This window comes from Mesocricetus auratus, unplaced genomic scaffold, assembly GCF_017639785.1.
Source record: "Mesocricetus auratus isolate SY011 unplaced genomic scaffold, BCM_Maur_2.0 Super-Scaffold_100007, whole genome shotgun sequence".
NCBI lineage: Eukaryota > Metazoa > Chordata > Mammalia > Rodentia > Cricetidae > Mesocricetus > Mesocricetus auratus.
Genome location: NW_024429191.1, coordinates 75340850 through 75368419, shown reverse-complemented (window position 1 = coordinate 75368419; position 27570 = coordinate 75340850). Strand labels below are relative to the sequence as shown.

The 27570-nt window shown below is 53.3% G+C and overlaps 1 protein-coding gene across 1 annotated transcript in view; it reads left to right on the top strand.

Moving 5' to 3' along the window:
• Positions 1 to 27570, top strand: part of Srcin1 (SRC kinase signaling inhibitor 1) — a 63661-nt gene that overhangs the window by 26285 nt on the left and 9806 nt on the right. The window contains 15 exon segments of the mRNA XM_021230559.2: positions 3650 to 3673; positions 8663 to 8858; positions 9402 to 9600; positions 10014 to 10107; positions 10554 to 11440; positions 12019 to 12111; positions 12332 to 12375; positions 12661 to 12851; positions 13814 to 13989; positions 20075 to 20205; positions 20327 to 20474; positions 20795 to 21041; positions 21461 to 21695; positions 23643 to 23797; positions 24034 to 24186. Coding sequence (XP_021086218.1) covers positions 3650 to 3673; positions 8663 to 8858; positions 9402 to 9600; positions 10014 to 10107; positions 10554 to 11440; positions 12019 to 12111; positions 12332 to 12375; positions 12661 to 12851; positions 13814 to 13989; positions 20075 to 20205; positions 20327 to 20474; positions 20795 to 21041; positions 21461 to 21695; positions 23643 to 23797; positions 24034 to 24186 — 2973 coding nt within the window.

Below are 27570 nucleotides of genomic sequence, written 5' to 3'. Positions count from 1 at the left end.
TGGGGATCCGTACCTCCCCTCCAGGGATGGAGTGGGTGGAGGAGGGCCATCTGTAGGGGAAGAGAACCCAAGACTAAATACTGGAGAGGTGAGGAGTGACGGGTTAACTCTTCAGCCCTAGAGGGAAAAAGCTGTTTCCTCCACTCTGGGGGAGTTAGCTTACTTCTTGGTCTCCCTGGGGGATGTCCCCTCCCCCATGACTGAAAGGTTGTTCCTCAGGGATGGTTGACTCTTGTTTGTGCCTCAGCTCCGGCAAGCCTTCACCAGCAGCAGCGGGTCCTGCTTGTCTCTCTCCTGCCCTGCTCTACTTTCCCAGTGCCTGAGTTCTGGGAAGGCTGATGTCCCTGAACGTAGAGATGTTTGTTTTGGCTTTGGTGAGGTTTTTGTTGAGTAAAAAGAAGAGGGACCCCTGTCCTTGCTTTATGTATCTATCTATCTATCTGTCTGTCTGTCTATCTATCTATCTATCTATCTATCTATCTATCTATCTATCTACCTACCTACCTATCTATCTGCTTATTTTTGAGACAGAGTCTCTCTATTCTGTAGCTCTGGCCTTGGAACTCTCCAGGTAGACCAGGTTGGCCTCGAACTCCCAGAGATCCACCTGCCTCTGTGCTGGGATTAAAGGCGTGCACCACCACGCTCAGCTTAGGGTTTTTTAGACCTGTGTCATTTTTAGTCTCAGAACACTGGGGGCTAGGAGTTGGAGGGAGTGGGGCCAGGCCTAGTATTTAGAACTACCCCCTCCCTGCTATCCTTGCCTGGTTTATTTGAATGGCATTTATTCATTAATGCAGATTTGTTAAGGGCATTGCTACATACCAGGTACTAAGCTTGGCACAGACTGAAAAATCTACAACTAGGAAGGACATCAGGGTAGGGACCAAAGGTGTCCCTCTTGCACAACAGAGGAGGAGCCTCTGCTTTCTATCATCAGGGATGGTCCCATGGGTTAACATCCGGAAGGTGGATGAAGGCCCATCTCCCAGGGGCTTCTCCCCACTGCAATTTTCGCCTCCCAGGATAGAGTTGCTGGGAGACCTGGTTCCTGCTGGACCAGCTGAGAGGACCCTTTTCCCTATTTGAAGAGAGACCAAGGAAGGAGGTGGCACTTGTTTGAGAATGCTCTGACACTCAGAGCTGCAAGTTATAGGGCTGGGGGATGGTGTCATCAGTCCAGCCAAGTCCCCCAAACACAAAATTAGCTTCTCTCCTAGACACTGATACCACCACCCTGTTATGTCCCTTGGGCTTGTTGTGACCCAAGCCTTCCAGGTACTGCCTGGTGGGTGTATACAGGCTTAGAGATGGGACTACTTTTATGACTCTCGGTTCAGGAAATTAACTCCCTGACACACAATGATGGTGCCATCATAGCCACTGGATACTGGCTTAAAGGTGCTACAAATGTCCTGAACTAGCTAGTAGAGGGGAACAGAGAAAGGACATTTTATCTGAGTCTCTGTAGTTCATACATTGCTCTGATTTTAAAAACATATATTTATTTAGTATGCGTGAATGGGGCAGGGCATACACTTGCCATGGTATATGTGCATGAAGTCAGAGGACAGCGTGAGAGACTTGGTTCTTAATCCATCATGTGGACTCCAGGCATCAAACTCAGATCATCAAGCTTGGCAGTAAGCACCTTTACCCATTGAGCTGTCTTGCTGACCCTTGTGTACTATTTTGTGTATATTTCTATAGCTAGTATTTGTGTGTGTGAATGGGTGTCCATGCCTCTATGGCTCTGTGTTATGTTGAGGGGGGTGTGACTGGCCTTACTACCTTCTGTGTCTTTGACTGGGCATAGTGCTAACTAGGGTCCTTGGGAGTACATTTGGGTCTGTGTGGATGTCTCTGAGTGGCTGTGTTCCCAGGACTATTTCTCATGGCTTCCCTTAGTGCTGTACACCTTGGTGGGTGGGTGTGCTTGTTGTTCTGGACATGTTTGTGACATCCTTGTCTACCCAAGGATGTGTCTTGAGTCTGCCAGCTCACTGCAGGAACAGTGTGCATGTTGCAGGGAGTTGTGGATGGCTCCTGTGCCCACTGTCAGATGGGAAGGGAGTGTGGGGCTTTCTCTGCAGAGCCGTCCATCATTCCTGGTCTGCAGACATGACTTTCAGCACAAACCTCTCCAAGTCCTCAGCCTGGCTCTGATGTCTCCGATGAGTCCCATTCTCCATGCTTCCCCTTCTATCCAAGGTCACAGAAGCTGTAGCTCAAGTCTAAGCTTTGTCCCTTCCTGTGATATCTGAGGGCACCCCTTCCCACTTCAGGGGTACCCTGTGTCCGTACAGCCTTTGCTGCTTGCAGTGTGGCTATTTTTCATCTTTTGGACCCAGTTATTTGGGGGAGATAGGGATTGTGGATCAGGTATGTGTGTAGGGTGGTGACAAATAAATCTTATTCCAGATCCAGGTTGGCATCATCCCCACCTAAAGAGTTGTCAGTCTAAAGTCTGTACCTAGCAGTAGCCATCCTCAGCCCCTCCCAGTTCTCCCCTGCCCCCAACTCATCCAGGGGGCACAGGGCGCCACAGCATGGTGTTCTCCCAGCAGGAACCCTCAAAGTCCCTCTCCTCTACCGTTGGCTCTGAGGCCTGGGGAATCTTGTCTGCTTGTGCCAGGCACCCTAGGGCCAAGCCATCTGCTGCCTCTGTCCTCCTGCTGAGGCTGGCACTGGTCAGCAGGGTACTCTCAGCTTTGCCAAGAACCAGCCCGCCCTTAGGGCTGTCCTTTCCTTGTTGCTAACCATCTGGAAGACCTTCTGGTCTCTAGGGAGGGCAGGGCGACCCTGGGTTACTGTGAGTGAGGAGAAGCCTACGGCCCCCTTACAATTCTTCTCCACTGTCTCTGTAGCTCCAAGGGCTGCCCGAGCTCCCATCCACTGCCCACTGCCAGAGGTTACTGGCAATGGTCCACTTTTCCCCACAATCCTTGCACATCCTGGCACACAGGCCTGCCTACCCTGGCCTTGGTCCCAGCCACCACCATCTACTCCCTGCCCTTAGTCCTGCTGGGGTCCCGTTCCCTTTTCTTGATTTCATCCCTGTGTTTTCTGTACTTTGATCTGTAGTTGTAACTCCATTGAAGACTGGCCAGTATCTAGCCTCTGCCTTTGACCCCTCACCTCCATCTGCTTCTTCCCAGTCCTCTGCCCGCTCCAGGGTACCTACTTAAGCCTTATATAGTTCTGCTCAGCACACCTTGCTGCTGTCTCCAGCTCTTCACTTTCCAAACCAAGCTGGAATGCTGTCTTTTCTGGGACATTTTCCCAACCTCTCTCTGATCCCACAGCCCAGATCCACCACTGCCCACCCCTCAAGCCTTTGACAGTCTCATAGTCATCTGTGCTTTTCATTAGCTGTAGCTCTCTCCGAGGTCAATTGTTTTGCCTAGAAAGACACTTAAAACATCTGAACCATCCTCTCCTGCTCCCCCACCAGTAGACCTGGAACCTGCCCATCCTTGGTGAACCAAGAATGTTCTAGCCTCAGGAGAGAATTGAGAGGCACAGGCCTTGCCTACTGTCTGTCCCCCAGAGGGTGGAGACCTGTGACCCAGGGTTTCATACTAAGAGTCTTGTCCCTGTCCCCTCCTGGCAGCCCTCTCATAACCATCTCTTCTCTTATTCCCATCAGCAACCAAACTACTGGAGTTTCAAGGTCAGTGCGAGATGCTTCTGCCTCTGTGACAACTGCATGTCCTGCCCTCCCTTCCCCACCTCTGCCTTGCACATGCTTTGCACTGGGGTGTGCGTCTGCAGGGGCCCCCTCCTTTGTGGCGGTGGGCCTGGGGCTGCTGGCTATGGCTGCTGCTTGGGGGAGAGTCTGGGTTTGTCTGCCAGGGCCTGGTGGATCCAGAGTGGGCATTCTGTCACCTCTGCTGGAGGTTTGGCCTAGAGATGCTCAAGCCCCCAGCTCTCCCATCCTGCTAGGGGTGTTTTAGAATGAGAAGGGCTCCTGACACTTCTCAGTCTAGAGACTTGGCTGACAGAGGCAGGGACCTGAATGCATGAGTTCTCTGTGGGCCCTGGACCCTATACTCACATTGTCCTTCAAAGGAAGGTTTCATGGCTGCCTTTCTCAATCTCCACCATGTTAGGATAAGGCAGCACACTTGCCCTGTACCCTTAAATTTGTTCACCTTGGGAACCAGGCCTGGGGAATGGATGCCTTCCTACTTCCTCCAAGCAGTTTGCATTACTGAGAACTGAAATGTTTTCTCCCCATTCCCAGGATACCATGGTGCTCCTCGGGGAGCACCCTTAGGCACACCCTCCATCTTCCTGGGCCCCCACACCTTGGCTTATTGTGTAGATCTGTGTTCCCTGGAACCTCAGACATTATGAAAGGGTAGCAGGCTGTCTATCACCCAGACTCACTGGGTCTCCTGTGTGCGAACTTTTTTTTCTTAAGAAGTCTTTGAATCAGAGTACCATGGGATCCTGTCAACTCGCCTCTCTGGAAGAGGCAGGAGAAATGAGAGGGTTAATGCTTGTGTCTGATGGCCTGGTGGTGAATTCTCAGTGACCCAGCAGTAACTTATAGTTCTCTGGGCCTTGTTTTTTCCTTTGGAGAGCAAACAGTGTCTCTATCATAGAGGGGTCCCCCACTTGCCTTGTGGGGATTAAACTCAGCCCTTGAGCATGAAACTCAAGGGTGATATTGATTTTGTTTGTTTTGCTTGCTTTTGAGACAGAGTCTCCCTATGTGGTCTGGAATAGGCTCTGTAGACTAGGCTGACCTTAAACTCACAAAGAGCTCTGCCTCTGGAGTGTTAGGTATAAAGGTGTATGCCACCATATCCAGCACTCCAACCCTTTCATGCCTTTTAATTCGAGACAGTATGTCACTAAGTTGTCCAGGCTACCTCTGTAGCTCAGGCAGGCCTTGAATTTTTGACCCTCCTGCCTCAGCCTCCTAAATTGCTGGATTACAGGCATGTGCCATCAGGGCTGACTCAGAGTTGTTGAAAGATCGAAAAGATGAAAAAATGTATTTCCAAGGTAGTTTGTGCTGTTAGCAAGCTTTCCCTGGTAGCTGACTTAATCAGTGTTAGAGTCATGAATGCTGACCTGATTCCAACCTCTGAATGCTACAGTCACCTTAGGCTTTCATAGGAAGTCTCCAGTCCCAGGCTTCCACTCACAGAGATTCAGATTAAGGGACCATGGGTCCTGGAAAGAGAGTTTGTGAAACTCCCATGTGCTTCTGCCCAAACCTGTAGAGAGCTGTTGGGAGCCCAGATCTTGGTTTGACTGTTTTAGCCCTGGCTCCTTCTGCCTGGCCTCAGGCAAGGTCTCAGCTTGGTGGAACTCACTGCCTCCCTTGGCAGCCCCATCCTGTATTCAAGATCTGTTTCAATTCCTGTTTCCTTTCTTGCAGCCTCCCTTAGCCAGCACATCTAACCCATGACCAGCAGCGCATATGTGGCTGTCAGTTGGGTCAAAGACAAAATCATGGGTTTATTTAAAACTTTATAAGGTTTATTGTGTGATTTTTTGGTAACTTTTGTTCAGTTCTCAACTGTGAATTTGGTAGACACATGTCAAAAGTTAGACATGCCTGTTAGTGACTTCTAGATGTTTCATTTTCTCTGCTTTGATGGAGGCCAGGGAGCAGAAAGAAGCACTTTCCTTCTCCTTGGCACCCTTCACTCCCAAGGTTTCTCCGTGTAGCTCTGGCTGTCCTGGAACTCACTCTGTAGACCAGGCTGGCCTGGAACTCAGAGATCTGCTGCCTCTGTACTGGGATTAAAGGTGTGTGTCACCACCACCACCCCGGCCAAGGGTTTTCTATAAAGGTAGAAAGAATGGAAAGGTGCCCATGGGGCTAGGCTGGAGGCAGGAGCAGGCAGAGGAAGGGATGTGGCTATCTTTTCCCCCCTAGAGTTCCTATTTTTGTGGCCAGCCATCCCTAGGACCCTGCCCTCGTCATGTTCACTCCATCCTCTTCCTGACCTCTCGGCTGTGCCCCCACTCCGACCCAGAGGCCATCCCTAGTCTTCATCTCTGTGCCCCCACTCCGACCCAGAGGCCATCCCTAGTCTTCATCTCTGTGCCCCCACTCCGACCCAGAGGCCATCCCTAGTCTTCATCTCTGCCAGCTGCTTCATTCTGTAGCCTCTCATTGACCCCAGCCTGACGACCAGACCACTGACCTTTCAGTTGCCTGGCAACCCCATGCCCACAAGCTTGGTTCAGACTCCATCACTCCTGCATAGGTTGCCCATTGGCTTCTCTGAGGATGAAGTGGGGAGGGGCTCTGTCACCATTGGTCAGCCTCGACCTGAAGCCTAGGCTCCAAAGTCTGTACTCGAGATCTCCCAAGCAGGCCCAGTTCATACACTACCTCCTTCCCTCTGAGACCCATATTCCTCCCTGCTGCTCAAGGTATTGTGTTTGAGGCTGGAAGCCCCTTGGTGACCTCTAAGTCTGATTTTTCCATGTCCCCAAGTTCTCAAGGCCACTTTGAGGACAGCTGGGCACACTGCTTGTTGGGAGAGGCTCTCCCTTTCTGAGATTGCTAATTGGATGGAACATTAAACTGGCTTTAATAGGAAGACAGAGATTAATTAGGGGATAATCAGGATTTGGGGGAAGAAGGGACTGAACAGGAGAATAAATTATTTTTTTTAGAGAAGTTTGTTAGGAGGGGTGGTGCTGGCCTGTAATTCTACACTCAGGAGGCAGAAACAGGAGGATGGACACAAGTTTGAGGCCAGCCTGGCCTATATATCAAGCACTTGGTAGGCCAGTCATGGCTGCACAGTGAGATGCCGTCTCAAAAACACAAGACAAAAAAGGAGAGATGCCTTTGCTATTGTCTTTTTAATTGTATAATTGATATATTCAAATTGTTCAAAATTCAGTTTCATAAAGGAATAAAAGAAAGAAAGAAAGCTCTCTCAAACCTGGCAGTGGTGATGCACACATTTAGTCCCAGAACTTGGGAGGCAGAGGCAGGCGAATCTCTGAGTTAAAGACCAGTCTGGTCTACAGAGCGAGTTCCAGGACAGCCAGTATTACATACACAGAGAAACTCCATCTTGGAAAAACCAGGAGAAAAAAAGGAAGAAAAAAAGAACGAAAGAAAGAAAGATCTCTCAGCCCCCAAGATTGCAATGTTGATGGTTTCAATGATTTGTATGACTTAAGTGTTAAAAATAAGTTTATTTGTGTTTGTTTTCAAACTAGGTCTCACAGCATAACCCAGTATAGCCTCAAACTCATGGCTATCCTCCTGTCTCAGCCTTATCTGTGCTGGAATTATAGGCATGCACCAGCATGCCTGCCTGTGAAAATAAGACTATTAGAAAGAAAGAAATAAGACTATTAAAAAGAAAGAAAGGAGACTATTACAAAGAAAGAAAATAAGACTATTTAAAAAGGAAGAAATAAGACTATTAAGTACAGTTGGACAACATGTATAATTTTTCACAGTAGTAAGCTTATATTTGAATGTAAAATGCACATACCACACAATGGTGTAGATTTGATTCATTATCTGCCTCCTTTAAATAATTTAAATGAGAGCTGAGCATGTTTGAGAATGCCTTTAATTCCAGCACTTGGGAGACAGAGGCAGGTGGATTTCTCTGTGAGTTCAAGGCCAGCCTGGTCAACTTAGCCAGTTCCAGGTAGCCAGGGCTATGTAGTGAGACTCCGTCTTAAAAAAAAATAGTAACATTTTAACCCACTGGGTGTCTATATAGTAGCTGGGTTTAGTGTGGGAACTAGGGCAGAAAGGCAGAGGTTGTTGCAGCCCTGGGTGAAAAAGTAAAATCTAGAAAGACAATTGAGACAAGGAGAGACACCACCTTCCAGGAGCCAGGGGTCAGGCATCCTTTCCGCTGAGCCTTTATTTCGGGGAAGGGCACTGGGAATTGAACCTAGTGATTCACTGACACCCTTCCGCACCTCAGCTGTAGATCACTCTCAGCCATAACTTTAGGGAAGGACTAGGGGAGGCCAATCAGGCTGTGTGACAGGGAGGGGCGGAGCCTGCACAGTACACGTGTGTGTGTCACACCTGGCTTTGCATGAACATTGAGTGTTCAGTTTAAATTGTGTTTCAGTTGTTTCAAGGGTTTGGGAGACTCTCCCCTGTTACAAATCCTCTAAGTCAAGAACTCTGGGCATGGACACCTCTCAGTGCTGAAAGCCTGGGGTCCCTATTTTTCTTTGTTTCTCCACTCTCCGTGCTCCCCCAACCCCCCTGAACTTCATGAAGAATAAATCCGCCGCTCACACACCAGCCGCTTAATTAATGTCTGGAACTAATGCTCCAATTTGCTCAACAATTCTGCTGCTCACCTCGGTGACAAATTTGTGTTGTTGTTCGTTGGAAGCTTAAAATAGCAGGCGTGCCCAAGGGTCCAACTCAGATGGTTTCTTGTATGGTTTCCCAGGGTGCGTGAGTCTTTTGCCCACTGCCTACCTGAGGGGGCCCCAGGGAAGTCAAGGCCTTCGAGAGTTGGGGGATCTTTTCTACAGCTTCCCAGCGAGTCTGGAACCCAGGAGACCCTCCTCTGAATGTGTGTGTGTGTGTCTGGTTGGCTGGAGCTCTGTGGCCTAGATGGAGGCAGTGGCAGAGCAAGGGATGGGGTGAGGGCTCATGCTTGGTGCCTCTCGCCCTGCCCTACCCCTGCAGACCCGCAGCTCGCGCCATACTCAGGGAACCCAGCCAGGACTGGCAGACCAGGCAGCCAAGCTGTCCTACGCCTCGGCTGAGTCGCTGGAGACCATGTCCGAGGCGGAGCTGCCCCTGGGCTTCAGCAGGATGAACCGCTTCCGACAGAGCTTGCCTCTCTCCCGCTCTGCCAGCCAGACCAAGCTGCGCTCACCAGGTACTGCCCAGCCAGCTCGTCTTCGGGTCCTGCCACAGCTCCTCCCTCCAGCTTCTCCCGCCCCACGCTACTCCATATCCTGCCACTCCCTCCTCTAGCAGCGGCCACCTCCTCGAAATCCTTGCTGTCCTCGGCGCTCTTTCTCCTCTGCTAGACCTTAGCAAACCCTGCTGGCCCTTCCGCTCTTTCAGCCTCTTCTCTGTCCAACCCTTTTCTCTTTCTACTAGGCTTTTCCCATTTTCTTCTCCCGGCGTTCTCGCCGGCCTCTCCAACTTTCCTTCCATTTCTGCCCCATCAGCTCCAGTCCCCAACCCCATTACCCCGTCCACACTCCAGCTGCCTGGGGTTCGGTGGGTGCTTGGAGAGGCGGGTCGCAAATCGGCAGCATGAGGAGCGCGTGGGTGCACTTGCACTCGGGGCCAGCCTCTGGCCTCAGACCTTGCCGCTGTGGGACTGATGCCGCTCCCGAGGCCTCACCGCACTCCTCTGGCGCGAGGCGGACTGATAGAGGTAGTGACCGTGTGGGCTGCGTCTCCTTCGCAGGGGTTCTGTTCCTGCAGTTCGGGGAGGAGACGCGACGCGTACACATCACACATGAGGTCAGCAGCCTGGACACGCTGCACGCACTCATCGCGCACATGTTCCCGCAGAAGCTCACCATGGGCATGCTTAAGTCGCCCAACACCGCCATCCTCATCAAAGACGAAGCGCGGAACATCTTCTACGAGCTGGAGGACGTCCGGTGGGCGTGGCCCCAGGGGTTGGGTAGACTCCCCCACGCTTCTCTGCAGAGTACTGGAGGGCCCTCCCTAGATCTTTATGCAGGCTGCCTTCACCCTTTGCCTCCCCTCCCGAAGCCCTAGCGCCCCGCCCTCTCTGCTAAATCATCCAGTCCTGTGGGTTCCCACTATCAGGAAGTTATGAAAGACCACCTCCTTCTCTCCCTCCGTGTGTGTGTGTGTGTTGCACACTTGTGCTTGCTTGCTGGTGGCAGGCGTCCCAAGACACCAGGAGTCACTGAAAATAGAGGGTAGGAAAGGGGGAAAGGATTTGGTGTCAGGGCCATCTTGTGTTGAAGTAGCTGTTGCCCCCTGTCCTCATTGTGCGCCGCTAGGGGGAGCACATGGTGACCCTCTGCCCCTCTCTACGTGACAGGGATATTCAGGACCGCAGTATTATCAAGATCTATAGGAAGGAGCCACTTTATGCTGCTTTTCCTGGCTCACACCTCACCAACGGGGACCTCCGGGTATGTCTGAGAGTCCCCAGGGCACTGGTGAGATTGGGCAGGTGGTCTGGGCACAACTAGGACGGCTTTGGAGTTGGGAACTTAGTCCTCATTAGTTGTGAGGTTATGGAGGCGCCACCTCTCACCGGCTACCTTCCCCCCTGTCTACCAAGAGTTCTCTAAAGGGCTTTAGACACTGTAAGGCCTCTCTCCCAGCCACTCCCTTTTCTCTTCTCCTTCCCGGTCCCCACCAAGCGTAGGCCTTTCTGATGTCTTTCCATCTGCCTGTTTACCCCCATGCTGGGAGTACTGATGGGCAAGGGGCCCAGGATAAAGTAGGAGATGGGGTGAGGGAGGGGAACTTCCTAAACCTGGTTGGGGAGGGGGTGAGTTGCTGACTCAAACAAGGGGAAAGAAGTCCCCTTTGTGACCAGCTCCATGAGCTTTGGGGGCTGTTTTCTGCGCAGAGAGAGATGGTGTATGCGTCACGGGAATCGTCGCCCACGCGGCGCCTCAACAACCTGTCGCCCGCATCACACCTAGCATCTAGCTCACCACCTCCAGGGCTTCCATCGGGGCTGCCGTCGGGGCTGCCGTCGGGGCTGCCGTCGGGACTGCCGTCGGGCTCGCCCTCGCGCTCACGCCTCTCCTACGCTGGGGGCCGCCCGCCCTCTTACGCTGGCAGTCCCGTGCACCACGCGGCTGAGCGGCTGGGAGGCGCCCCGTCCAGCCAGGGCGTGAGTCCCAGCCCCAGCGCCATACTGGAGCGGCGCGACGTGAAGCCGGACGAGGACCTGGCGAGCAAGGCGGGCGGCATGGTGCTGGTGAAGGGCGAGGGCCTCTACGCCGATCCCTACGGGCTTCTGCACGAGGGCCGCCTGAGCTTGGCCGCCGCTGCGGGTGACCCGTTCGCATACCCAGGCGCAGGCGGCCTGTACAAGCGGGGCTCAGTGCGCTCACTCAGCACCTACTCGGCCGCCGCTCTGCAGTCCGACCTGGAGGACTCGCTGTACAAGGCAGGCGCCGGTGGCCCGCTCTACGGCGATGGTTACGGCTTCCGCCTGCCGCCTTCGTCCCCGCAGAAACTGGCCGACGTGTCGGCGCCCTCTGGGGGACCCCCGCCCCCGCACAGCCCCTACTCGGGGCCGCCCAGTCGTGGCTCGCCAGTGCGCCAGTCCTTCCGCAAAGACTCGGGCTCCTCGTCGGTCTTTGCAGAGAGTCCCGGAGGCAAGGCCCGCAGCACCGGGAGCGCCTCGACGGCCGGAGCACCACCTTCTGAGCTCTTCCCTGGACCTGGGGAGCGCTCCCTAGTAGGGTTCGGGCCGCCAGTGCCAGCCAAGGACACAGAGACCAGGTGAGGGGACATAGAAGAAGGAAACACTGAAAGTGGCAGGTTCTCTCTGCACCTAGGTCACAGGGGGTGGCCGGAGTGCCTTCGATGTGACAGGGAGGACACTGGATGGATGAGTGATGAGTGTAGAGACCCGAGTTTGTGTCTATTCCCCAAGCCTCGGTTTACCCGGAGGGAAAATGGAGTGCTGACTCAGCCCGTTTAGTGCCCTGACTGTGAGAACTGTCCAGCACGGGGCTCAGCTGAAATCCACTGGAGCAGGCTCGGGATCGGGGGAGTTGGGCTTTTTGTGTTTATGCTTTGTGTTCTTGAAACAGGGTCTTGCTATGTAGCCCAGGCTACTCAAACTCTCAGCAATGCTCCTGCATCAGAGTGCCCTGTGGGGGCAGTGGCGAGAGAGGCGGCGGAGAGCTGGGAGTCTGATCCTTAGCTTTGTGTCCCGGGTCTGTGTGACAGCCAACGGAAGACTAGCTGTCTGTCTGTCTGTCTTCTGGCTGCTAGTCTTAGGAGTGGGCAGTGGGGTGGGTAGGGGGGACCACAAGCTCACAAGAGCGCCTGCTCAGAGCCACCCTCCTCCCCAGGGAGCGCATGGAGGCCATGGAGAAGCAGATTGCCAGCCTCACCGGGCTGGTGCAGAGTGCCCTACTTCGAGGTTCAGAGCCTGAGACCCCGAGGTGAGAACCCCCCTCCCAACACTGCTATCAGGGCTTGGTCTTGGGGCAGCGATGAGGACAGTGAGTTAAATTGGAAGTTCTGCACTCGGTTCTGCCTGTGTCTACTTTTCTGTGACTCTGTCCTGAGACCAGGGAGCTGGGGTGACATTTAAAGGTCCCATTCAGCTTTGATGGTCTGAGGCCAGCCCAAGCTCCTATGACCATTCTCTTCCCACCACAGTGAGAAGATTGAAGGCTCCAATGGAGCAGCCACCCCCTCAGCACGTGAGTGACCCTTCTCTTCCTCTCTGAGTCTTAGGATTCGTTTTCTAATCCTTAAACCGGACTAGTAGCTCTACTAGTAGCGGCATCACGGGGCTTTCCATAGATAAACGAGTAGTCATCTTACAGAGCCCAGGCACTTTTCTCCTGCTAGGACTTGCCGCCACTTAGCGTAGACAGCCGTGCCTCTCTGGCTGGGTGTGGGACCACGAGTGGGGAGGATGGCTCCTTCCCTCCCTCACTTTTTGTTCTGCTTTCCTTATGGCTCCTCCTTCTGGTCCCTCCCAGCAGCCTGTGGATCAGGTAGTCGGAGCAGCGGGGCTACTCCAGTGTCAGGCCTTCCCCCACCGTCGGCCAGCAGCACCCCTGCAGGACAGCCCACTGCCGTCAGCCGCCTGCAGATGCAGCTGCACTTGCGTGGTCTACAGAACAGCGCTAGCGACCTTCGAGGCCAGCTTCAGCAATTGCGAAAGCTCCAGGTACACACACACTCACTCACTCACACACACACACACACACACACACACACACACACACACACACACACCAATGGCTGTTACTTCTCTCTCGAAGCTCTGCGCCACCTTTCCCCACCTGGTGAAGGCCCTTATTGCTCAGTGGTCTTTCTTCCGACCCTCTCTCGTTTCCACTTCCTCATTAAGCACCGGTCCTCTTGCTAAGCCCCAACCCTTCACTGATCCCCAGTCAGTCCCCTTCTCCCTCCCTGAGCCTTAGTCTCCCGCTCCCCCACGCACTATCCCCGGAGGCTGTCCCAGTTCCTTCAGGCCCTGCCTCATATTCTCCCCCTTCCTGAGCCTGGAGTGGCTGTCTTGCCCTGCTGGCAGATGGTCCCACCTGTCAGGAGCCTGGCATCACTGTGTCGGCTCCTCAAGAGGGGCTCAGGGCTTGTCAGGTGAGGATAATGAGCAGAGACAGGCGGGGGCGGGGCAGGCAGAGAGCTGCCATCTGGGGCACGGGTAAGATCTCGCCCACCCACATCATTTGGGCTCTGAACTGGACCTTCATCTTGTAGTCCCAGCCACAGTTGGAGACCTACCAACCACAGAGTTTGAGTCCTTCACCTCAGGCCCAGTCTGCACTCAGGGCTACTTGAGACCATAGCCACAGAGTCACACTGTCGTCAGAGTCCTACCTAGTGTTACCCCTTGGCCACACAAACTCTCATCCCGTTCTCCTGCCTCTATACTCCTCCAGAATGTCAATCCTGATCTCTGCTCCCAGCCGTCCCACCCTTCGCTGCGGCTCACGGCTGCAGCCAAAGCCATGCATGCCGCTGTAACTTGAGCGAAACCCATAATAACTTTGCTCTCCGTCTGGATCTCTGCACTCGGCTCACCCTTTCCCATCATCATGATGTATCCTCCTCCCACCCGGTCCACGCGTGCATCCTTGCCCACGCGGACAACCTTGCGTCCCGCAGCTCCAGAACCAAGAGTCGGTACGCGCGTTGCTGAAGCGCACCGAGGCGGAACTGAGCATGCGCGTGTCGGAGGCGGCGCGGCGGCAGGAGGACCCGCTGCAGCGGCAGCGCACCCTGGTGGAGGAGGAGCGGTTGCGTTATCTCAACGATGAGGAGCTCATTACTCAGCAGCTCAAGTGAGGCTGGGCCCCTGCGCGCAGAGCGGACGGGGAGGCGGCAGCCAGGGTGAACTAGCCTGATTTGCATGGGAGTCACAGTTCCTTTACTTCGGAATCATAGATGACGTTGCTCTGTTCTGAAGTCTGATTTCACATTCCACCGTGGCCTGATTTCTCCATGACCCACAAACCTTTGGCCATCTGGCATAATTCCTGATTTCTCTCTCTCTTTTTTTTTTTCTGGCTTGATGCCTGCGTCTGCCATGTTATTACATCCTGCGCCCTGCACCCTACTTTCATGAAGCCGGCGGTCTGTTTTCCCTCTATCCTCTGCTTTCCTTTTGACTTAAGACTTATGCAGCTTCACCCTTGGATCCAGCAAGAAGGTGGAGTGTCAGGGGTGTTGTCACCTGCCCAGCTGGTTGCTGATCCTTTGTCACCCTGATCCCTGAGACCAAGAGTCAAGGAAACCCTCTCCCTTCTCAGCATAGTGAAGCTAGGCTCTAGAAGTCTTGCAAGAGGAGGAACAGAGAATAACCCACTTAGTGCTTAGACACAGAAGGGTTAACAAGACAGCCTGATCCACATTTAGCAGATGGCTGTCTGACCACAATTCCATTGTCTGGCACCTGTGAAGAGATGTGCTGCTGTTTTTCCTGTGTCCATTCAGGAAGCAGCTCCGCCATCCACTGCAGCTTTTTCTCCTGAGTTACTTGGGCTGAGGCAAAGGCCCCACCCCTTCATGTGGTCCCTACATGACACAGGGCAGCAGGGGATCCAGAGACAACTCCAGAATCAAGGGACCATGTGGTCAGGACAGCTGCTACCATCTCTGCTTCAGTGTCCTCATCAGTACTAATTTTTTTTCCACACAGGGTTTCTCTGTGTAGCCCTGGCTGTCCTGGAACTAGCTCTTGTAGACCAGGCTGGTCTCCAACTCACAGAGATCCGCCTGCCTCTGCCTCCCGAGTGCTGGGATTAAAGACGTGCGCCACCAATGCCCAGCTCAGCCTAAGATTTTTTTTGCAGTTTTTTCTGAAGCAGTTGAGGGCTTGTTTCATACTAAGGGGCTTGAGACCAGGGAGCCAAGAGAGCTGCTGGACAGTGCTACCCTACATAGTCATATTTGGAGCCCTCACCAGGGCCTCCATGAAGAGACAACAGTTCTGCCTGGGGGCCCGTGCAAACCTGGTAATGTATTTTTGACAGTGTTTAAGGCAAGGAATCCTATAGTCCTGTGACACCACGCAGCTGAGATGTAGTAAGGGGTCATCTCACATCAAAATAAGCCAGCAGCAGCAACCCCAACCTTCCATTATGTCCAGGTGGGGTGACAGTGATGGCCCAGCCAGATCTCTAAGACACCAGCTGCTTCCAGGGATTCTGTTCCCCCAATTCCCTGTCCCTTCCTTGTCTCTTTCCATTCTGCATAGAGGAGCTGGGCCAGGATTTTCAAAAGAAGTTAGACTGAGACATTAAAGGGAAATTAAGAGAACCATCAAAGAACCCAGGCAAAAGAGATAAAAGGACTGATTTACGCTCTGATCTTCATGAGTGTCTGGTCCCTGCCTTCCTGGGGACCTCAATTCTCTAGGAGCACTGAGAATCCCCATCCTCTATGCCTTGTCACACCCATTACTCAGACTGCTCACTGAGAACCCAGGAGCTGCAGGTGGGATTTCCCAGCCTTGTGCTTGCCTCTTTTGAGAGAGAAAGGCACCGGACCCTGTGATGGCTCTGGTCTGGCCTTCAAGACCATCCCCTGCCTCTGCCCTAGCCACCCACAATAGCCCTGCGGCCCCTACATGCTCGCCGGCTCTGTCTATCTGTCTCTCTCTTTCGCTCTCCCCGCTCTCTCATGTTCTCTCTCTCTCATGTCCATTTTCCTTTGTTCCTTCCTCTTTTCTGGCATCCCGCAGGCACCTGAAGCTGGAATTTGGTTTCATTCCTGCTGGGCTCACTCACCTGTCTGTCTAGCCAGAGGCTTGGGCTTTCTCTGGATATTGTCCCCACTGACTGAAGCCTGTTGACTCCCGAGTCTGTCTGCTGACCCATCGCTAGCTGTGAGAAAGGGCTGGTTTTTCCCATGTGGTAGAGTGAGGGCTGGGAGGGACAGCAGGTAGGTGACATCATTCAGTTTGGAAGTGAGACACATCAGAGCCAATGACTGAAGTCCCACACGAGTAGATACTGTTGTGCCACAGAATAGCTGTATGACCTTGAATTAGTTCAGAACCTCTGCCATCCTCCTTAGTTGGGGTTTCTTATTTATTTAAGGCAGCTGCTACAAGAAGAAGCTCCCAAATCATTTAATGGTTTTAAAATAAAAGGTATTAAGCTGTGTGTGGCAGTGTAAGCCTGTAGTCCTAGAACTCAGGAGGTAGAGGCAAAAGCATCATGAGTTCTAGGTCATCCTCAGCTACATATCCTCAACCAGCCTGGGATATATTGAGATCCTATCTGAAACACTTAACTAAAGGGGGTAGAGAGATGACTCAGGGCTTAAGAACACTTACTGCTCTTGTAGTTAAAAAAAAAAAAAAAGACCCAGATTCAGTTCCCAGCACCCACGTGGTGGCTCACAACCAAATGTAACTCCAGTTCCAGAGGCTCTGATATATGCTTCTGGCCTCCGTGGGCACCAGGCCTGCACACCATACACATACACACAAACAAAATACTTACACACCTAAAGCCCAATAAATACAACTTTCTAAAAAAATGACAGATCTTTCTTTCTTAGAAAACACTAGATGGGTTAGCAAGTTTCTCTCCCATATGCAGTCAGTCAGGGATCCAGGCCGGAGGAGTTTCTGCCATGTTTAGCACGTGCCTTCCAAAATCACGCAGACAATCATGGTCTTTATAACCAATCAGAAAGGGAAAGGGGGTAGCAGGAGCTTGTGTAGGAGGTCTTTATGGACTAGATTTGGGAACAGCATGCACCCTCCCCACCCGTTTCACTGGATGGGCATAGCTGAACATCCACTTCTAAGCACAAGGAAAGCTGGGAAATGCAGTTTAGTTGTTGAAGCACTATTTGCCCATGTGCTAGATGAGAGTAACGCTCCTCCCTCCAGGACCTGTTTTAAGGTTAAAATGAGGAAATGAATGCACAGGACTCATGTGGCATCCGATGAGCAGGAAGTGGCTAGTGCAAAGCAGCTCTTTAACCAGCGGCGCTGAAGCTCGGGGTTTTGCCTTGGGGTCTGCCTGGCTTGTCTTGTCTTTTCACCTGCTGTTTGGATGTCCAAGGCATGCTGATGAGCTAGGCTGATGACACCAAATGGGTGTGTGTGAGAGAGACAGAGAGAGAGAGAGAGAGAGAGAGAGAGAGAGAGAGAGAGAGAGAGAGAGCAGACACATCACGTGGTAGAACAGATTCAAGTCACTTATACCTGCGTGGTTGAGTTGCAGTCCAACTGGTGGGACTTGACTTGAGTGTATGTGAAGTCCTGCATGTGGGTGAGGGATGCCACTGACCCAGGTCCAGGATGAGATGACGTACCTCCCTGTAGCAATTCTTTCTCTCGCTTCCTCATCCTACAATTAAAAAAATTAATTTTTAAAAAATTATTTTTAAAAAATTACGTATAATATCCGTGTCTGTGCAGGCAGGTGTGGGGAGTATATGCATGTGTGTCCTGGTTCCCACCAAGGCCAGAGAGTCAGATCTCACCGAGATGTGGGTGCTGAGAATCCAACTCAGGTCCTCCGCAAGACACAGAGCCGTCTCTCCAGCCCCAAATCCACAGTCATTGACCTTGTAGCTTCTCTGAACCAGGCACCGAGCTGGGTGCTGGGAACAGAGGTGAAACTGGGAGACATGGTTTTTGCCTGTTTTGGGTTAGTAGCACGGAGAGTTAACAACTCAGTGAAAGGGGGCCTAAGGGAGTTTGGGAGGCAGGCGAAGACTCCCAAACCTGAGTGGGGAGGCAGGGCAGAGCTTCTTTTTGAGACGTGAGATGAAATGCGCATGGAAATTAGTGAGCATGTACAGGCAAATGGAATACACCAGGCTGAGAGTATGGTGTTTTTTTTGTTTTGTTTTGTTTTTTTTTACGAGACAGGGTTTCTCTGTATTGTTTTGGAGGCTGTCGGTCCAGCCCGGCCTCGAACTCACAGAGATCCACCTGTCTCTGCCTCCCGAGTGCTGGGATTAAAGGGGTGAGCCACCACCGCCCGGCTAGTATGGTATTCTTAAAGGGCCAGAGAGGGCAGTGTCTATAAGGGCTTGGGAGAAATTCTGAATGGTCTAAGCAGAAGCAAGCAGGGAAGGCGGCGATGCAGAGGGAAGGGAGCAGGAGCAATCTCCAGGGACCATCGCTCACGAGACTCCTAGCACACCCACTTCTTTTCTTAAATATGTTTTTAAGTTGGGTGTGCTTGGATGAGTCTACATAGTGAGTTCCACCTGGAACTTAGAACTTTTGCTATCCTGTCAATGAAATTACGTTTATTTATCATTTACTGGGTGTGTATGTGTGAGTGCCACAGTGCGAATGTCCATTCAGTTTGATTGTTCTACCATGTGGGTCCTGGGGATAGAAGCCAGGTCTTTAGGCTCGGCCGCAAGTGTGCTTCCTTGCTGAGCCAGCTCACCAGCCCCAGCATGCTCATCGTCTGAGTGAGAAGACTGAGCTGGAGAGCCCAGGGACATGAGGTGATTGCACAAGAGCAGAGAAGGGACAAGATTCAGATCTTGCTGACTGTAGAGCTAAGTTTGGGATTTAGCCTCAAGATGATGGTTCTACTTAGGATTTCATTTTTAGTCATCTAATACATATATATGTATATGTATATTGTGTGTGTGCTTGTGTGGTTACACAAGTGGCTGTGAGTGCACACGTGTCTGTGGTTGCACATGTGGATGTGAGAGGTTACTGTCAGGTGTCTTCTCTATCACTCCACTTTTTGAAAAGATCTATGCAGGTTATTTTATGTGTATGCTTGCTTCCATGTATCTGTGTGCACCGTGTGTATGTGCCTGGTGCCCAGGGAGGTCAGAAGGTCCTTGAAACTGGAGTTAGGATTCTGAACCACAATGTAGGTGTAGAGAACTGAGCCCAGGTCTTCTGCAAAAGCAACAAGTGCTCACTAGCTGCTAAAATATATCTCCCACTTCTGTACCTTAATTTTGGAAGTAGGGTCTCTCACTGACCCTGGAACCAGTCAGTGAGTTCCCAGGATTAGTCTGTCTCTGCCCCCTCCTCACCCAACGCTGGGTTAAAGTTACTCACCCTTGTGCTCATCTCTTAGAAGGGTGTTGGGGATCTGAACTCAGGTTCTCAACTTGCACAGCAAGCACCTTACCCACTGAACTGTCTCCTCAGCCCCCCACCCACCCACGCATTAAGAGCATAACACAAAGGGTGACACCTTTGTTTGCTTTTGCTGGGTTTTTGGTTTGTTTGATTTGAGGCCTTAAACTTGTGATCCTGTTCCCCAGTCTGTTCCCTCCCAATTGCTGCGATTACATGTATGTGCCGCTACGCTTGGCTCCCAATTTACTTTTTAGGAAGATGCGGGATCATAAATGTTTACAATGAACCAGCTGAAAACCTGAGGTGGTTTTGTCGTTTGACAAAAGGTGATGGGCATGACTGCTCTCAGACATGGACAGCTGCCTCTAGGCTCTGTAAGGTTCTGTGTGGCTGCCATGTTCTCTATGCTTCTGTGGAAGAGTTAGTCTGGGGTTTCACAGTATAGGGTGGCAGGTGAGTGCTGATGTTACTGTAGATTAGGGCTTGTGGGGAGGCCTGGAGACCTCTTAAGGAACTATGTGAAAGTGTCATCTTTTAGATCTAGCATTTCCAATTTTACTTGGGCATGCAGCCTGGTGGATAGCTAGCTTTTGATTTTGTGATTTTTTTTAATGTTTTGTTTGAGTCAGGGTCTTACTATGTAGCTCAGGATAGTCTCAAACTTTCAGCAACCCTCCTGCCTCAGCCTCCCAAGTGCTAGGATTACAGGAGTAAGCCATTACACCCGGCTGTAGCTTTTAATTTTGATCTGATTGGTGGCATAATTTCTTTCCAGCTGCTCATTTCAGGGGGCTAGGCTGGGGCCAGAGGGGCTGAGAAGGGTCTCTCTGTGCCTGCAGTGACCTGGAGAAGTCCGTGGAGAAGATCCAGAGGGATGTGGCCCATAACCACCGGCTGGTGCCTGGTCCTGAGTTGGAAGAGAAGGCTCTGGTGCTGAAGCAGCTTGGGGAGACGCTAACGGAGCTCAAGGGTGAGTCTGCCCTGGTACAGGTGATCCTGAAGGGGTCCCTGCTGTGCTCCCCTGCAGTGTGCCCACTCCTGGGTGCTCCTGGTGCTCCTTCCCAGCCAGCTTACTCTTCCCGGCCTCTCAGCTCATTTCCCAGGCCTGCAGAGTAAGATGCGGGTGGTTCTGCGTGTTGAGGTGGAGGCCGTGAAGTTCCTGAAGGAGGAGCCTCAGCGCCTCGATGGACTTCTCAAGCGCTGCCGGGGAGTCACTGACACGCTGGCCCAGATCCGCAGGTCATTCTCTCCTTTGTCTCTAATTTCCCATGGGATTACACACTGGGCCCAGACCCATAGGAACACCTGACCCTTTATCCTGGTTCCTCAGAGGTGAGCCAGCAACATCTCTTCTTCTATTCTGACCTGTGACCCCTACATGCAAATGCCTTGGCATTCTGTCACATGCCTTCTTAGGCTCTCCCATCTCTTCTGCAAGATCCCAGAGCCTTCCTCAGATCTGCAGCACACACACACACACACACACACACACACACACACACACCCGCCTGCAGGGGTTACCACCTCTCACTAGCTGCTCCTAACTCTCCCAACCATAGGCAAGTGGATGAGGGTGTGTGGCCACCCCCCAACAATCTCCTGAGCCAGTCTCCCAAGAAGGTGGCAGCTGAAACAGACTTCAGCAAGGGCTTGGACTTTGAAATACCACCCCCCAGTCCTCCACTGAATCTCCATGAGCTGAGTGGGCCTGCCGAAGGAGCCCCTCTGACCCCAAAGAGCAGCAACCCCACCAAAGGCCTGGATGCTCCCGGCAAGAGAAGCATGGACAAAGCTGTGTCTGTTGAGGTGATGGGCCAGGGCGGGGCACGAGCTAGGCTCAGGCTTGCTGTCACCTGGAATGACAGGTACCGAAGGAGCATGTGGGCCCTTTAGGAGGAGGATCAGAAGAGCATAATATTGGTGACATTTACCCTTCTCTATAGAACGTATACTATAAAGTCAGAAATATGGTGTTGGTGTAAACATAAGCTGGCTGGTCAATGAAACAGAGTAGAACATCCAGAAAGAAACCTAATGATGTTGTATTTAATGAAAGTCATCTGTCTAGGCTACAGGGATGGAGTGTAACGCCCAGTAGGAGGGGTTAATCCTCCATGAAGTTCTCTTCTTGTTCTTAGCACATTTGGCAGGGGAAGGGGCTGATTGCCAAAGCCCAGGGGGTCCTGAGCAGGACTCCTGACACCATCTCTGCTTCCTCTCTCTAGGCTGCGGAGAGAGACTGGGAAGAGAAACGGGCAGCCCTGACCCAGTACAGCGCTAAGGACATCAACCGACTGCTGGAGGAGACACAGGCAGAGCTGCTCAAGGCCATCCCTGACCTGGACTGTGCCAGCAAGGCCCACCCAGGACCCACCCCCACCCCAGACCACAAGCCCCCCAAGGCACCCCATGGTCAGAAGGCAGCCCCCCGGACAGAGCCCAGTGGGAGAAGAGGTTCAGGTATGGGGATTTAAGGCTCCATCCTCAGAGCTTAGCTCGTAGGGGAAGCATAGGGAGTGAGCATCATGGTAGCCAGGCTGTCAGAGAAATGGGGTGTTAGCCATTAGCAGTCACCAGAGGAACAGGGTAAGCTGGAGTTCATCCAGTTTTCTCCTCGCTATTTCTGGAAGGCTGATGCAGGAGGTACATCCAAGCAGAGTGATCCTTGCTTACTCAGAGAGAGAGAGAGACAGACAGACAGACAGACAGACAGACAGACAGACAGACAGACAGACAGACAAAGAGATAGTCTGACATCCTAAGCTTGCGAAGCTTGCAGGATGGCGGGAGGCAGCATCTGAAGGAGAGGTGTGGTCATCATTGGCTCGTGTATTCCTTCCAGAAACCCTGACTGTGAATGGGGCTTCAGAGAGCTCAGAATTTATCTTTATATTTTTGTGTGTATAGATGTTTTGCCTGTGTGTGTGTATGTGTGTATCACGTACATGCCTGGTGCCTGAGGCCCGAGAGTGTTGAATCTCCTAGAACTGGAGTTACAGGTGGCTACGCGCTGCCACGTGGTGCTAGGAGTCAAGCCTGGGTCTGGGAGAGCAGCCAGTGCTCCCAGCCAGTGCTCCCAGCCAGTGCTCCCAGCCAGTGCTCCCAGCCAGTGCTCCCAGCCAGTGCTCCCAGCCAGTGCTCCTAATTACTGAGCGGTCTGTCCAGCCCCAGAGCCTTTTTATTTAAAAGATTTTTAACTAGCCTGGCGCTGGTGGTGCACACCTTTAATCCCAGCACTCGGGAAGCAGAGACAGGCGGACCTCTATGAGTTTGAGGCAAGCCTGGTCTACAGAGTGAGTTCCAGGACAACCTCCAAAGCAATACAGAGAAACCCTATCTTGGAAAAAAATTTTTAATTAACTTATTATTTGTGTGTGTGTGTAAATGCATACATGTCAGGGGACCACTTGTGGGAATTAATTTTCTCCTTCTAATGCGGGATCATATTTAGGTCATCAGGTTTATATGACAGGCACCTTTAGCCTCTGAGTCATCTCTACAGGCTGTGCTTAGGATTTAATGGTGGGACAAATTGTGACGTTTGTCGGGCACTTACTACACGATGCTTTCTGATTTTGCAGCAGTTGAAGAAGGCAGACACAGTAATTCCCTCCTTACAAAGAGGAGAGTCTCCAAATGTAATGTTATGTAATCTGTCCCAGGCCACATTTAATGAGTCCCTAGAACAAAGGGGCTAAGTGTGGCTCCTGACCTGTGCTGGAGTATACAGTCTTAGGAGGGAGGACGTGCTCTCCAATGGAGACCTAGGCCAGCAGGCACTCGCCAGCCAATGCGCGCACCTGGGGGGGGGCAGAGCCGCAAGTGCCACTTGGCTGCAACAGGGTCCGAGCTGGGCCTCGGTGCACAGCAAGGCTGAGAGGTTGTGGAAGGTGCTGGACTGGGAACCTGGATTGTTCAGCTTGGTGGAAAGCCACAGGAGAATCAAAGGCAAGGGTGTTATGGTTTGAGTGACCTTTTAGTGGGTTGCCGTGGAAACCAGGCTGGAGGAAGGGGGATGGTGAGCCAGACCAGCCTCCTCAGAGAAAAGATGGAGCTCTGAATCTTGTGGGACTGAGGAACGGCTGTGGCCATGAGACAGATCAGAGGGCACAAATCCCGGGCTTGAATGTAACCACGAACCCCTGGGGACGTTAGGATGCCCATGCTGGGTCAGCAGCTCAGGGCCAAGGGCCTGGCAGGTGCTGCAGTGTTCCTGGCTCCCTGACAGCACCGAGTGCTGTTGGAGGCAGTGGGGCTGGGCGAGCCGGTGGCAGGCATGGGGAACTGGAAAGAGAGGGGTCCTGTCTGCCCCTCCCCTGAGCTGCCCTCTTGGTCATTCCTGGAGGAACGAGTACTTGCGGACACTGCTGTGGTGGGTCCCTGACCCCAGATCCCCACTGCTTGCAGATGAGCTCACAGTGCCCCGATACCGCACAGAGAAGCCCTCCAAGTCGCCCCCACCACCCCCTCCCCGCCGGAGTTTCCCTTCCTCCCACGGCCTGACCACCACTCGCACTGGAGAGGTGGTGGTCACCAGCAAGAAAGACTCGGCCTTCATCAAGGTACACCCCCAACTGGGGGCTCAGGGGTGCTTGAAGGGGGAGCTTGAGATGACCTCTGAGAGGTCAGCTGTCCCAGTTTGACTTCTAGCTTGGAATGTAGGGCTGGGTGTTGCTCTAATTCACAGCGGGTTCTGGCAGGGTTGGGGTGGGTCTTCCTGGCGGGGAGCTGGTGGAGCTAGGGGTGGAGCTGGAGGGAGGGAAGGACCTCAGCTTGATAAGACACCCGGGCTTTACAGAAGGCTGAGTCTGAGGAGCTGGAGGTCCAGAAGCCCCAGGTGAAGCTTCGCCGGGCTGTGTCTGAGGTGGCCCGCCCTGCCTCCACACCACCCATCATGGCCTCTGCCATCAAGGATGAAGACGACGAAGAGCGCATCATCGCTGAGCTGGAGGTGGGTCAGGCGTGACTGAACAAGGCCTCTGCCAGGCCAGGCTCCCTGCCAAGCCTTCCTCAGGGCTGGGCAGCCAGCCCCAGGCAGCTGGAAGAGTGCTAGCCCAGGACCCATGCTTCTTAGCTTCCATTTCTTCTCCACTCTGAAATGGAAGGAGACAGTCTAAAGTTCCTCCTGGTAGGTTTGAGTTTTCAATATAATCTCTCAGCTCCCCCGACGAGCCAAAAACCCACTGTACTCTGAAAGCCCCAGGCCTGCATATTCTGAGCTTACTGAGACCATACCCTCATGCTCCAAACCCTCAGGCCTCAGTATTCTGGGACCAGAATCTTGGAGCCCCTCATGCCAAAGGGCCTAGCTTATAGGGTTCCCAGAAACCTTTGTCCCAACGCCAGAGTCCCTGAATATCAGTGCCCAGTGGGTCAATGACCATGGTGAGGTGCCGAGGGGTGACGCTGGGGCTCATGCCATCCTGGGCCACTCCCCATAGGTGTCTGGGTACTCAGCCAGTACCTGGGACCTCACCAGAGCCCCGTTCTCCAAACCTGCCCCTGCCTTCTGCTCCCCAGGTGTTTGAAAGAAGCTCAGTATCTTCCCTTCCCCCTACGCCCCACCGCCAGCCGCTGTCCCCCCAGGACCTGGGGTCCCCTGGGGGCTCAGCTCTGGGCCCCCCATGGAAGGTAACGGCCGCCCGGCCTCCCCGCACCTCTTACTGGCTCGCTCTCTGCTGTTCCTCCACAGCTTCCTTTGCGGCACCTTTCACGCTAACCCGCTAACACGCAATCCACGCCAGCCCCTCTGCCACTGCCCCAGCTTCATGCCCGTGGACTCACCCTCCTGCACAGCTGCACAACTTGTCCCTCCCTGAGGCTTCCCCGGGGGCCTTCCTTGGAGGCTGCAACCTGGGTGTCTGGTGTGACCCTTGAGTTCCCTTCCAGGCCTGATTCCATCTGGCTCTTGGATGGTTCTTGTTCCCATTTGTGGCCTGAGTTTAGGCGGGCTCCAAAGCCTGTGCATTGTCTTGGGCCAAGACTGGAATTTGGATGTTGTTCAAGAAATGACTTAGAGCCCAGCTCAGCCTGACCTTGTCCTGAGACCTCACCTGGTCTGGTCCCTGCCTTATGCCCTGCTCTGCTGCTCATGCCAGGGAAGGGGCTCTGCTTCTCCCACTGAAATCTGTGCCTCGCACTGGGGGAGGGGTCTAGACAGACAAAGAGGGATGGCTTCCCTCAGCCTCTCCCTGCCCTGTGGCCATTCTTGCGGCAGGGCAGGGAGCTTGGAATGAGAGAAGCCCTTGGCCTTCCTTGGCTGCTGGGTTTCCCTTTCAGTGTTGAAATTCTCTCTTCTGACTCTCCTGCTGCACTTACTTCCTCTTGGGAGTGTGGGGGCGGGACCGCTGTCTGCACTCCGGTGGACTGCACTTGAGGAGGGGGCTGGGGAAAGGCCTGGGGATCTCTCCCTCTGACAGCCAGGAACCAGGTTGGGGTAAGAGGACCTGGGTCCTCACTTCCCACATGCGCGTGCCCTCCCCTTCCTTGTGTGGCTTTTCCCAGCCCACAATGGGGTCCATGATGGCAGCCACTGGCATTGTGGCCTGGCTTGAGGCCTGGTGGCCTTGGTTTTCTGGCAGGGGTGCAGACAGGCATCAGAAGGTGGACAGTGCTGTCTGCAGTGCGCCCCAGCTCTTCTCAGGGCTGAGCAGTGTGAGGGAACACTTCCTGACTGGTTTTGTCCTCAGCACCCAGCTCTGCCTCTTTCTGGTTCTGGGGCTCAGTCATGAGGGGACCCAGCAGGCAAGCCCCTTCCCTGGCTGCCTCTCTGCATCCTGAGGCGCTGCCAGGCCGCGGAGCCTGGTGAGCAGGGGTCCCTCTCTGCCTTCCCTGTGTGTACCCTACTTCCAGGTAAGCAGTGGCAGGGCTGGGTGGCTTGCCCTGGGAGGTACAGGAGGGGTCTCCTCACAGCTTGTTTAGTGAAAGAGCGCTGGACTTGAACCCAGGCTATCTGGGTCCACATCCTGGCTCCACCACTAACGAGCTGAGGATTGGACTCCTGACTTGTGAAGTGGGGACCAGGAGAGTGATAGCCACTTCAGGGTTTGCAGATGGGATTGAAGATGAAGCAATAGTGGTCGCCATGGGCTGGTATTTAGAGTTAGGGCAGAATCCGCTCAGGTTCACAGGGTCCCTGAGGCCTCTGGGTCTATTCCAGAGCCATAGCCAAGAAGCTGACATAGAAACAGGCGCCTAACGGGAGCATTGCAGGTGTGTGAGACCAAGGAACTGATCATGGCCAAGCTCCTCCCCTTTATAGATAGCTGTGTTCACTGGGGAAGGCCTCACAGGTGTGAGTCCAGGACCCAAGATGAGGAAGATGGTCCCTTCCTTGAGGAAGATGGTCCCTTCCTTGAGGTAGAGGCCAGTGTCTAATCTCTGCTCATAACAGCAGAAGGCCTCAGCTGTTTGGTTCAGTTGACCCAGTAGCTTGTGCTTACTCAAATGATGCCAGGCACTCAATGGAGTGTCCTCATGCACTCATTTAATTCGCTGCCCACCCCATGTTACAGTCCCGTTGTGCATGGGATGAAGCCTGAGATTTACTCCCACGTGGGTGATGGGTAAGGAACACACCCCTGGGCTTCCGCCATGGGCCTTGATACCACAAAGATACAGTTACGCAGGATGGAAAGGCACCTGCCCTCTAGATTCAGCTTTGCCTCCAGTTTATTGGGTGACATCATCAAGACTGTCCCTGACTCAGTTTCCCCATCTGGGACAGGAATGGAGTGGGGTCATCTCAGCTCAGGATTCGGTCTGCAGGGATCACACTCCTCGTTTTCTGTCCCCCCAGGCTGCCTCAGGTCCCAGGGTCCTCTGTATCCCTCAGATCATCTTGACAGAGTGCACTTCCAGCTCTCCCTCCCTGCCAGAGGCCAGCTTAGAGGAACTGGGTCCCAGGACAGTCCCCAAACCAAGACCCCGGACCCTGGCTGGCAGCGGAAGGGTTTGGAATGGCCCAGGGGCTTTGCCGGGACGAGCTGCTGAGGTGCTCTGGCCTAGAAGCAGCTCGCTGTCCAGAAAGGAACTAGCAGAAGCCGGAGTTCTCTGTCCTTGGGGACCATCCCCAGATGAGACTCAGAGGCCTTTTACTGCTGAGACCCACTCAGAGGAGACCTCTCAAAACCCTGAATGTGACGCGCAAGCTTGCAGTAGAGGACAGCAGGCCATCAGCTCAGGCAGCATGGACAGCCTGGAGGAGATGATCCAGGAGCTAGAAGCCACCCTGAGCGAGATGGGAGCCAACACGACTATGAAGTGTCCAAGCAGCCCCCAGCCCCCACTCCCCAGCCCCCAGGTGGCTGCCTCCGCCTTCTCTGCTGCTGCCTTC